Source organism: Lethenteron reissneri, chromosome 70 (assembly GCF_015708825.2).
Source record: "Lethenteron reissneri isolate LAM-NWPU_2019-01 chromosome 70, ASM1570882v1, whole genome shotgun sequence".
Classification (NCBI taxonomy): Eukaryota; Metazoa; Chordata; class Hyperoartia; order Petromyzontiformes; family Petromyzontidae; genus Lethenteron; species Lethenteron reissneri.
In genome coordinates, this window is record NC_083848.1 from 830,430 (window position 1) to 841,786 (window position 11,357).

General features: G+C 52.0%; 1 protein-coding gene across 2 annotated transcripts; it reads left to right on the plus strand.

Annotated features, from left to right (window-relative positions):
- Positions 1-128: 128 nt before the first annotated feature.
- On the plus strand, positions 129-8,945 carry LOC133360911 (uncharacterized protein DDB_G0285291-like). 2 transcript variants are annotated; one of them, XM_061579794.1, is made up of 8 exons: positions 133-1,359; positions 2,269-2,336; positions 2,385-2,702; positions 3,460-3,556; positions 4,574-4,629; positions 5,822-5,905; positions 6,853-7,297; positions 8,821-8,945. In XM_061579794.1, exons 2-8 carry the CDS (start codon positions 2,278-2,280, stop codon positions 8,914-8,916), a joined length of 1,155 nt encoding a protein of 384 aa, XP_061435778.1. In that variant the 5' UTR covers positions 133-1,359; positions 2,269-2,277; the 3' UTR covers positions 8,917-8,945. The 2 variants fall into 2 exon arrangements, with proteins under 2 accessions (XP_061435776.1, XP_061435778.1); XM_061579792.1 differs by having other exon boundaries at positions 129-1,359; positions 2,269-2,702.
- The last annotated feature ends 2,412 nt before the right edge of the window (positions 8,946-11,357 follow it).

Below are 11,357 nucleotides of genomic sequence, written 5' to 3' on the forward strand. Positions count from 1 at the left end.
TATACCAATAACACACTCGTAAATCATAAATACACTAGTAATACACTACTAACACACTCGTAAAGAATAAATACAGTAACATAGTAACACACTCGTAAATCATAAATACACTAACATACTAACACACTCGTAAAGAATAAATACACTAACATACTAACACACTCGTAAATCATAAATACACTAGTAATACACTACTAACACACTCGTAAATCATAAATACACTAATACCCTAACATAATAACACACTCATAAATCATAAATACACTAATAACATACTACTAATATACTACTAACACACTCGTAAATCATAAATACACTAATACACTAACATAATAATGAATAATAAATAAACCAATACACTCACATACTAATACACTAATATACTAACACACTAATAAATAAACTAACACACTAACATACTAATACACTAACACACTAATACACTAATATACTAATACACTAATAAATATACTAATACACTAACACACTAATACACTAATATACTAATACACTAATAAATATACTAATACACTAACACACTAATACACTAATATACTAATACACTAATAAATATACTAATACACTAACACACTAATACACTAACACACTAATATACTAATACACTAATATACTAATAAATAAACTAACATACTAATACACTAATATACTAATACACTAACACACTAATACACTAATATACTAATACACTAATAAATATACTAATACACTAACACACTAATACACTAATATACTAATACACTAATAAATATACTAATACACTAACACTAATACACTAACACACTAATATACTAATACACTAATATACTAATAAATAAACTAACACACTAACATACTAATACACTAATATACTAATACACTAACACACTAATACACTAATATACTAATACACTAATAAATATACTAATACACTAACACACTAATACACTAACATACTAATACACTAATAAATATACTAATACACTAACACACTAATACACTAACATACTAATACACTAATAATATACTAATACACTAACACACTAATACACTAATATACTAATACACTCATAAATAATAAATAAACTAATACACTAACTACTACAATAGCAGCTGAGTGGGGCATTACACCTGGTAATCTGTGAGCCGGTGACGTAGTCAATATCGGAATCGGGTTTTCCACACGTGGTGTTCGCCACCCACCCCCTCGTGTGACATCTGCCTGCTGCTACTTGCTCACAGCACTTGCCCCGACAGCATGCGTAGGCTACACGGGGGTCCTTTGTCTTTGTGCTCGCAGCACCGAAGCGCGTGGCCGTGCGGACTGGGCTTGCTGCGAGGAGACGAACCGTGCCTTACCGGGTACCCGCCGCAAGACTCGCCCACTCGCTCGCCCACTCGCTCGCCCACTCGCCCACTCGCTCACCCACTCGCTCACTCACTCACCCACTCACCCACCCGCTCACCCACTCGCTCGCTCACTCACCCGCTCGCTCGCTCACCCACTCACCCACCCACTCACCCACCCACTCACCCACTCACTCGCTCACTCACCCACTCGCTCACCTGCTCACTCACCCGCTCACTCAATCGCTCACTCACCCACTCGCTCGCTCACCTACTCACTCACTCGCTCACTCGCTCGCTCGCTCACCCACTCACCCACCCACTCACCCACCCACTCACCCACTCACTCGCTCACTCACCCACTCGCTCACCTGCTCACTCACCCGCTCACTCAATCGCTCACTCACCCACTCGCTCGCTCACCTACTCACTCACTCGCTCACTCACTCGCTCGCCCACTCACTCGCTCACCCACTCACTCACCCACTCACCTCTCACTCACTCGCTCACCCACTCGCTCGCTCACCCACTCACTCGCTCGCTCACCCACTCACTCACTCGCTCGCTCACCCACTCACTCGCTCGCCCGCTCGCTCGCTCGCTCACCCACTCACTCGCTCACCCACTCACTCGCTCACTCACTCACTCGCTCGCTCATCCACTCATCCACCCACTCACCCACCCACTCACCCACCCGCTCGCCCATCCGCTCACCCACCCACCGGCTTACCCACCCAATCGCTCACTCAACTGCTCACACACCCACTCACCCAACCACCCACACACCCACACACCCACCCATCCACTCACCCACTCACCTACCCACCCAATGAGTCGACCACCGCACCCCATACTCGTCTGAAGAATACCGTTCGAATGATCTCCACTGCCATGGGCCTCTCTCCTCCCGTGTCACCCGTGCAGACTCAGCTGATGTACAGGGCTGGCCGCTTGCAGCATACTCGTCTGTTGCAGCAGCAGCAGCAGCAGAGGCCGAAGCAGCAGCAGCAGACGCAGAAGCAGCAGCAACAGCAGCAGAGGCCGAAGCAGAAGCAGCAGCAGAAGCAGCAGCAACAGCAGAGGCAGCCAAAGCAGCAGAAGCAGCAGCAGCAGAAGCAGAAGCAGCAGCAGCAACAGCAAAGGCAGCAGCAGAAGCAACAGCAGCAGCAGCGGCAGCAGCCGCGGCAGCAACAGCAACAGAAGTTGCAGCTGTGGACGAAACGAAAGCTGGGACAGCAGGGGCTGACAGCTGTTCACGTGCAGCAGAGGATGCAGCAGCAGCAGCAGCAGCAGGCGCAGCAGCAGCAGCAGCAGCGGTGGAGGTGGAGAGGGGCGTACGGGCGGGCGACCCTGGGCAGGTATCGGAATCTTTGATTTTTAAATCGTTTATATTAAGTTCACTTGCTTGCTGCTTAGGACCGTGCAAATCTTTCGGTCGTTTTTTAACCCACTTCCCGTGATCCAATCGAGCTGACATTTTGCACACAGACTCGTCGTGCGTGACAATTAATGTTCGTGAAATTTTTTTTCAAAAATTTTCCACTTTTTAGGACAAAAATATTATATTTAATTACCAATTGCTTAATGGTGCAATGCAATCATCTGACCCATAGGTGGCAGCCATCTCAAGCCAGAGGACGAGAGGACTCTAGCCGCCACACATATAAAGGATTTATAGTGAAAAACTTTGTTTTTACTGGTTATACTTATTATTTATTCGTTTCCTTTTGTTGGTCAACGTGGCAGCAGTGGCAGCAGTAACAGCAGCTGCATTGGCAGCAGCAGTGGCAGCAGCAGTAATAGCAGCAGTAACAGCAGCAGTAGCAGGATAAGTGATTAAGCATGGTGCATTGATGGCTGTGGTGGTGACTGTGTTGGTGGTGACGGTGGTGGTGATGTTGGTGATGTTGTTGTTGGTGATGGTGTGATGGTGGTGATGTTGTTGTTGGTGGTGATGGTGATGATGTTGGTGATGTTGTTGTTGGTGATGGTGTGATGGTGGTGATGTTGTTGTTGGTGGTGATGGTGGTGATGTTGATAGTGGTGATGTTGATGTTGGTGATGGTGATGATGTTGTTGATGTTGTTGATGTTGTTGATGTTGGTGATGGTGCAGGCTGCCCGTGCCTTTGTCTGGCCCGGCTCAGCTCGACGCTCGACTCAGACAGAGGAGAGAGCGGCAGAGGAGGGTGAACTCCCTCCGTGGTGTGGCGGTGAGTCCACCACCACTCACCACCATCACTCACCATCACTCACCATCACTCACCATCACTCACCAGCATCACTCACCATCACTCACCATCACTCACCAGCATCACTCACCATCACTCACCATCACTCACCACCATCACTCACCACCACCACTCACCATCATTCACCATCACCATCACCATCACTCACCATCACTCACCATCACTCACCAGCATCACTCACCATCACTCACCATCACTCACCAGCATCACTCACCATCACTCACCATCACTCACCACCATCACTCACCACCACCACTCACCATCATTCACCATCACCATCACCATCACTCACCATCACTCACCATCACTCACCATCACTCACCATCACTCACCAGCATCACTCACCATCACTAAACCATCACTCACCAGCATCACTCACCATCACTCACCATCACTCACCACCATCACTCACCACCACCACTCACCATCATTCACCATCACTCATCATCACTCACCACCACCGCTCACCACCACCACTCACCACCATCGCTCACCACCACTCACCATCACTCACCATCACCATCACCACCACCACTCACCACCACCGCTCACCACCACTCACCACCACTCACCATCACCACCGCCGCTCACCACCACGACTCACCACCGCCGCTCACCACTCCCGCGTCTCCCCGTGTGTCTCCCCGTGTGTCTCCGTGTGTCTCCCCGTGTGTCTCCGTGTGTCTCCCCGTGTGTCTCCGTGTGTCTCCCTGTGTGTCTCCGCGTCTCCCCGTGTGTCTCCGTGTCTCCCCGTGTGTCTCCGTGTGTCTCCCCGTGTGTCTCCCCGTGTGTCTCCGTGTCTCTCCGCGTCTCCCCGTGTGTCTCCCCGTGTGTCTCCCCGTGTGTCTCCGTGTGTCTCACCGTGTGTCTCCGTGTGTCTCCGTGTGTCTCCGTGTGTCTCCGTGTCTCCCCGCGTCTCCCCGTGTGTCTCCCTGTGTGTCTCCCCGCGTCTCCCCGTGTGTCTCCGTGCGTGCCCAGGCCTGGGGTGAGACTCCAGATGGCAGAAGCATGCACGGAGCTCGGCACGGACACACGTGGGTAGAGAGAGAGAGAGTGGGGGGGCGGAGAGTGTGGGGAGAGAGAGAGTGGGTAGAGAGAGAGGGGAGAGTGTGGGGAGAGAGAGAGAGTGTGGGGGGAGAGAGAGTGGGAGAGAGTGGGGAGTGTGGGGAGAGAGAGAGAGTGGGGGGGGGGGGGGAGAGAGTGGGGGGAGAATGTGGGGAGAGAGTGGGGAGAGTGTGGGTAGAGAGAGAGTGGGGGGGGGGAGAGAGTGGGGGGAGAGTGGGGAGAGAGAGAGTGGGTAGAGAGAGAGGGGAGAGTGTGGGGGGAGACAGAGTGTGGGGGGAGAGAGTGGGGAGTGTGGAGAGAGTGGGGGAGTTTGGGGGGAGAGTGTGGGGAGAGAGAGAGTGAGAGAGAGTCTGTTAGAGGCTACACGGGGGATCTCTGTGTGAGTCTGTGTGTGTCTGTGTGTCTCTGTGTGTCTCTGTGTGTCTCTCTGTGTGTGTGTCTCTGTGTGTGTCTCTGTGTGAGTCTCTGTGTGTCTGTGTCTCTGTGTGTGTCTTTGTTTGGCTGTGTGTGTCTGTGTGTGTCTCTGTGCGTCTCTCTGTGTGTCTGTCTGTGTGTGCATCTCTCTGTGTGTGTGTCTCTGTGTGTGCGTCTCTGTGTGTCTGGGTGTGTGTGTGCGTCTCTGTGTCTGTGTGCGTCTGTGTGTGTGTGTCTCTCTGTGTGTGTGTCTGTGTGTGTGTGTATCTCTGTGTGTATCTGTGTGTGTCTGTGTGTGTGTCTGTGTGTCTCTGTGTGTGTGTCTGTGTGTGTGTGTGTGTGTATCTCTGTGTGTCTGTGTGTCTCTGTGTGTGTCTGTGTGTGTGTATCTCTCTGTGTGTGTGTCTGTGTGTGTGTGTCTGTGTGTGTCTGTGTGTGTCTGTGTCTGTGTGTGTGTGTGTGTCTGTGTGTATCTGTGTGTGTCTGTGTGTGTCTGTGTCTGTGTCTGTGTGTGTGTGTCTGTGTGTATCTGTGTGTGTCTGTGTGTGTGTGTCTGTGTCTGTGTGTGTGTGTGTCTGTGTGTATCTGTGTGTCTGTGTGTGTGTATCTCTCTGTGTGTGTATCTGTGTCTCTGTGTGTGTGTGTCTGTGTGTGTGTGTGTATCTGTGTGTGTCTGTGTGTGTCTCTGTGTGTGTGTGTATCTGTGTGTATCTGTGTGTGTCTCTGTGTGTGTGTGTACTGCGTCAGGCGGAATGCCGAGGCCTCTCCGAGCACGATGCTGACCGTCTCCATCGCCAATCCTCGAGCAACGACGCAGCCCGCCAAGCGAGCGTACGTGAGCCTCCGTCATCGCCGCGATGTTGACTACCTCGCCTGGTCTACAGGAGGTCGTGGGTTCGATCCCTGGGAGATGTTGACTACCTCGCCTGGTCTACAGGAGGTCGTGGGTTCGATCCCTGGGAGATGTTGACTACCTCGCCTGGTCTACAGGAGGTCGTGGGTTCGATTCCTGGGAGATGTTGACTACCTCGCCTGGTCTACAGGAGGTCGTGGGTTCGATTCCTGGGAGATGTTGACTACCTCGCCTGGTCTACAGGAGGTCGTGGGTTCGATTCCTGGGAGATGTTGACTACCTCGCCTGGTCTACAGGAGGTCGTGGGTTCGATTCCTGGGAGATGTTGACTACCTCGCCTGGTCTACAGGAGGTCGTGGGTTCGATTCCTGGGAGATGTTGGCTACCTCGCCTGGTCTACAGGAGGTCGTGGGTTCGATTCCTGGGAGATGTTGACTACCTCGCCTGGTCTACAGGAGGTCGTGGGTTCGATTCCTGGGAGATGTTGACTACCTCGCCTGGTCTACAGGAGGTCGTGGGTTCGATTCCTGGGAGATGTTGACTACCTCGCCTGGTGTACAGGAGGTCGTGGGTTCGATCCCGACCTTGACGCCTGATGTATATTTGGAGTCTGCATCTCTCGCTCTCATCATCATCATCATCACGGTGGCTAGGAGATGTTAACTACCTCGCCTGGTGTACAGGAGGTCGTGGGTTCGATCCCGACCTTGACGCCTGCTGTATATTTGGAGTCTGTGTCTCTCATCATCATCATCACGGTGGCTCGGAGATGTTAACTACCTCGCCTGGTCTGCAGGAGGTCGTGGGTTCGATCCCGCACCCTGACGATGCTGCCACTCGCCAACAGCACTTGCCCCAACAGTCTGTTAAGGCTATACGGGGGATCTTTGTATTTGTCTCCCACCCCCACTCCGCTCCCTCACAGACCCTCATCCACAAACAACAACAAGGCCCATCTCTCCTCCACCTCGCCACCACCGCCGCCACCACCAGCGTCATCGTCGGCGTCATCGTCGCCCCACCGCATCGTGCTGGGCTGCTCGGGTTCCCTCCTCCTCGTGTCCGCCAGGCCCCAGCCCCCCCCCCGCCCCCCCGCTCCCCCTCCCCCGCTCCCCCTCCCCCCCTCCTCCTCCTCCACCTCGTCGCCGCCGTCAAGAGCAGCAACGGTGTTGGCTCGCGGCGGCCGAGGCGGTGGTGGCGGTGGTGGCGGCGGCCGAGGCGGTGGTGGTGGTGGTGGCGGTGGTGGCGGTGATGGCCGTGGTGGTGGTGGTGGCCGTGGCGGTGGTGGCGACGGTGGTGGCCGTTGGGCTTCGCCTGCGCAGCCCCGTGGAGTTTCGCTCAGCCTGGAGACCTTCCGCTTGCCCAAGCAGGTGGGGAGCTGTAGACTCTGGGTCAGGGTCAGGGGTCAGGGTCTAGAGTGGAGGCTGTGGGTGGGGGTCAGGGGTCAGGGTCTAGAGTGGAGGCTGTGGGTGGGGGTCAGGGTCTAGAGTGGGGGCTGTGGGTGGGGGTCAGGGGTCAGGGTCTAGAGTGGAGGCTGTGGGTGGGGGTCAGGGTCTAGAGTGGGGGCTGTGGTGGGGGTCAGGGGTCAGGGTCTAGAGTGGAGGCTGTGGGTGGGGGTCAGGGTCTAGAGTGGGGGCTGTGGGTGGGGGTCAGGGGTCAGGGTCTAGAGTGTAGACTCTGGGTGGGGGTCAGGGTCTAGAGTGGGGGCTGTGGGTGGGGGTCAGGGGTCAGGGTCTAGAGTGGAGGCTGTGGGTGGGGGTCAGGGTCTAGAGTGGAGGCTGTGGGTGGGGGTCAGGGGTCAGGGTCTAGAGTGTAGACTCTGGGTGGGGGTCAGGGTCTAGAGTGGGGGCTGTGGGTGGGGGTCAGGGGTCAGGGTCTAGAGTGGAGGCTGTGGGTGGGGGTCAGGGTCTAGAGTGGAGGCTGTGGGTGGGGGTCAGGGGTCAGGGTCTAGAGTGTAGACTCTGGGTGGGGGTCAGGGTCTAGAGTGGGGGCTGTGGGTGGGGGTCAGGGGTCAGGGTCTAGAGTGGAGGCTGTGGGTGGGGGTCAGGGTCTAGAGTGGAGGCTGTGGGTGGGGGTCAGGGGTCAGGGTCTAGAGTGTAGACTCTGGGTGGGGGTCAGGGTCTAGAGTGGGGGCTGTGGGTGGGGGTCAGGGGTCAGGGTCTAGAGTGGAGGCTGTGGGTGGGGGTCAGGGTCTAGAGTGGAGGCTGTGGGTGGGGGTCAGGGGTCAGGGTCTAGAGTGTAGACTCTGGGTGGGGGTCAGGTCTAGAGTGGGGGCTGTGGGTGGGGGTCAGGGGTCAGGGTCTAAAGTGGAGGCTGTGGGTGGGGGTCAGGGTCTAGAGTGGAGGCTGTGGGTGGGGGTCAGGGTCTAGAGTGTAGACTCTGGGTGGGGGTCAGGGTCTAGAGTGGGGGCTGTGGGTGGGGGTCAGGGGTCAGGGTCTAGAGTGGAGGCTGTGGGTGGGGGTCAGGGTCTAGAGTGGAGGCTGTGGGTGGGGGTCAGGGGTCAGGGTCTAGAGTGTAGACTCTGGGTGGGGGTCAGGGTCTAGAGTGGGGGCTGTGGGTGGGGGTCAGGGGTCAGGGTCTAGAGTGGAGGCTGTGGGTGGGGGTCAGGGTCTAGAGTAGAGACCGTGGGTCATTACCCTGTAAGTGTGTACATTTGTCGTCTGTGTGTGTGCGTGTCTTTGTGTGTATGTGGGAGTGTACGTGAGTGTGCGTGCGCGCGCGTGAGTGTGTGCGTGTCTTTGTGCGTGTCTTTGTGTGAGTGTGCGTGCGTGAGTGTGCGTGCGTCCGTGCATTGCGCTCCCTTGCCCCCCCCCCCCCCCCCCCAGCGCCCGACGCTCCGCTAAGGTGTGGCGGTGGTGGCGGTGCCGCCGCTGTGTTTGTGTCGCCCTCACAGACCTCGCTGACGCTGCACGCCAGATTCTCTGGCGTGCAGGCCAAAGTCGGCCCCGCAACGGCCCCCACCAGACCCCGTACCGTCTGTCTGCTGTGAGAGCGGTGGCGGAGCCACGGGGGGGGGGGGGGCGGAGCCACGGGGGGGGGGGGGGGCGGAGCCACTGGGGGGGGGGGGGCGGAGCCAAGGGGAGGCGGAGCCACAGGGGGGGCAGAGCCACGGGGGGGGGGGCGGAGCCAAGGGGAGGCGGAGCCAAGGGGGGGCGGAGCCACGGGGGGGGGGGCCATATGGGGGGGCGGGGGGGAGCCCGGAGTGCAGGGGTGGGGGCCGTATGAGGCCCGCGAAATCATTTGGGTCTGGCCCTGCCAAGGCAACCGCAGGCGGGACTCGAAATTCAATAAATCTCTATGAGCAAACGTGGAAAAGCAGTTGCGAGTAGCAGCAACATCGTCGATACCAGCAGCTAACATCATCACACGCCTCGCCAGAGATAAGCAGTTCCAGCCCATCGCATTAGGGAGGCGAGTTGATGAAATGTTTGACCAAATATAAACGGGCTAATGTTTAAGTTGATAATGTTGTACGGCCCGCAAATGATGTTCTAAATATACAAATGGCACTTGGCAGAAAAAAGGTTCATACTCTTCGTTTTGTCGGTAAAGTCACCATGTAGGAAATAAAAAATAATTTAAAAAAAATAATAAAAATAAAATAATAAAAAATCACGACGTTTCGGAGGCAACACAAGTCTCCGTTATCAGGTGGGACCGTCACAGCCAGATTTGCTGTGTCACTTGAATGCGTTTTATGTATCACTTGATACAGCAAATCTGGCTGTGACGGTCCCACCTGATGACGGAGACTTGTGTTGCCTCCGAAACGTCGTGATTTTTATTTTATTTTTATTAATTTTAAATTCATTTTTTACCTACGTGACTTTACCGAAAAAACTAATAGTATGAATCCTTGCAGTCACGAAAGCTTCAAATCTAGAAGACAAAAGGTTCCCTGTCCTGCCGTAGTGGTCAATCGCACTCGTTGATTCTTTTGGTAAAGTCACGTAGGGCAGAAAAAATTAACCCGTAAAAACAAAGTTTTTCACTATAAATTCCTTATATGCGTGGCATCGGTTTTATTTTATTATTCATTTCTGTTTTTCTTGAGTAAGAGTTTCATTTTTATCACATTGGTATTTTAAATTAAATATGGATTTTTTTTTTCCTAAAAAGTGGAAAATTTTTGAATTTTTTTTCACGAAAATAAATTGTCACGCACAACGAGTCTGTGTGCAAAACGTCAGCTCGATTGGATCACGGGAAGTGGGTTAAAAAACGACCGAAAGATTTGCACGGTCGTAAGCGCACAAGCAAGCAAGCAAGTGAACTTAATATAAAGGCTTTAAAAATAATAGATCCACGACGGTTTCGATGGCAACGCCACAAGCAATCGTCATCAGTAGGGACAACCGCAGCAAGAAAAACACTGCGATCGAAGCGTCGCGATCTATTATTTGTCTGCCCTACGTGACTTTACCGAAAGAACCAAAGAGTATGGATCCCAGCAGTCACGGAAACTTCAGATCAAGATTGGTTAGTCGTCGTTCGTGGTAGTCGTGAAAACTACAACTCTGTCACTAATCTTGATTTGAAGCTTTCGTGACTGCAGGAATCCTCCGTACTCGTTGCTTCTTTCGGTAAAGTCACGTAGGGTAGAAAAATATTAAAAAATATTTTTCTACCCTATGTGAATTTACTTTAAAATATTTAAAAATATTTTTCTACCTGTGACTTTATTTTTTAATATTTAGAAATATTTTTCTACCTATGACTTTATTTTAAAATATTTAAAAATATTTTTCTACCTACGTGAATTTGTTTTAAAATATTTTCAAATATTTTTCTACCTATGTGACTTTATTTTTAAATATTTTAAAATATTTTTCTACCTATGTGACTTTATTTTTAAATATTTTAAAATATTTTTCTACCTGTGACTTTATTTTTTAATATTTTAAAATATTTTTCTACCTGTGACTTTACCGAAAGAACCAAAGAGTATGAACTCCGTCACTATTTTATATTTTGCCAGGCCCCCCAACTGAGCTGCTTGTGTTGCAGGCTCGTTTTTTCAGAAGCCCTGAACCATCACAAATCATCGCAGCTCACCCACGTGGTGGCTTGCCATCGTCATCAACATCATGTGGATATTTATAGTAGCAGCCAAATACAGTAAAATCTTGGATTGCGAGTAATTTGGTCTGCGAGTGTTCTGCAAGACAAGCAAACATTTTAAATAAATATTCATTTGACAAACGAGCGAGGGGTCTTGCAATACGAGTCGTACGTACACGCTTTGTCTGCCCAGCGTCACGTGATCACAACTGATATACCAGTGCTTTGATATGCGAGTGCTTTGGATTACAAGCACGTTTCTGTAACGAGTTATGCTTGCAATCCAAGGTTTTACTGTACTCTGAATACATGGTCACTATTTTGTATTTCACGAGGTGTAAGGCCCCCAACGGAGCTGCTTGTGTAGCA

Bases quoted from the DNA above. Each gene is read 5' to 3' on its own strand.
- LOC133360911 (XM_061579792.1), top strand. From the start codon at position 2,278: ATGTACAGGGCTGGCCGCTTGCAGCATACTCGTCTGTTGCAGCAGCAG. The intron at 2,703-3,459 runs GTATCGGAATCT...GTGATGGTGCAG, and splicing joins GGGCGGGCGACCCTGGGCAG to GCTGCCCGTGCCTTTGTCTG. The intron at 5,906-6,852 runs GTACGTGAGCCT...GCTCCCTCACAG, and splicing joins ACGCAGCCCGCCAAGCGAGC to ACCCTCATCCACAAACAACA.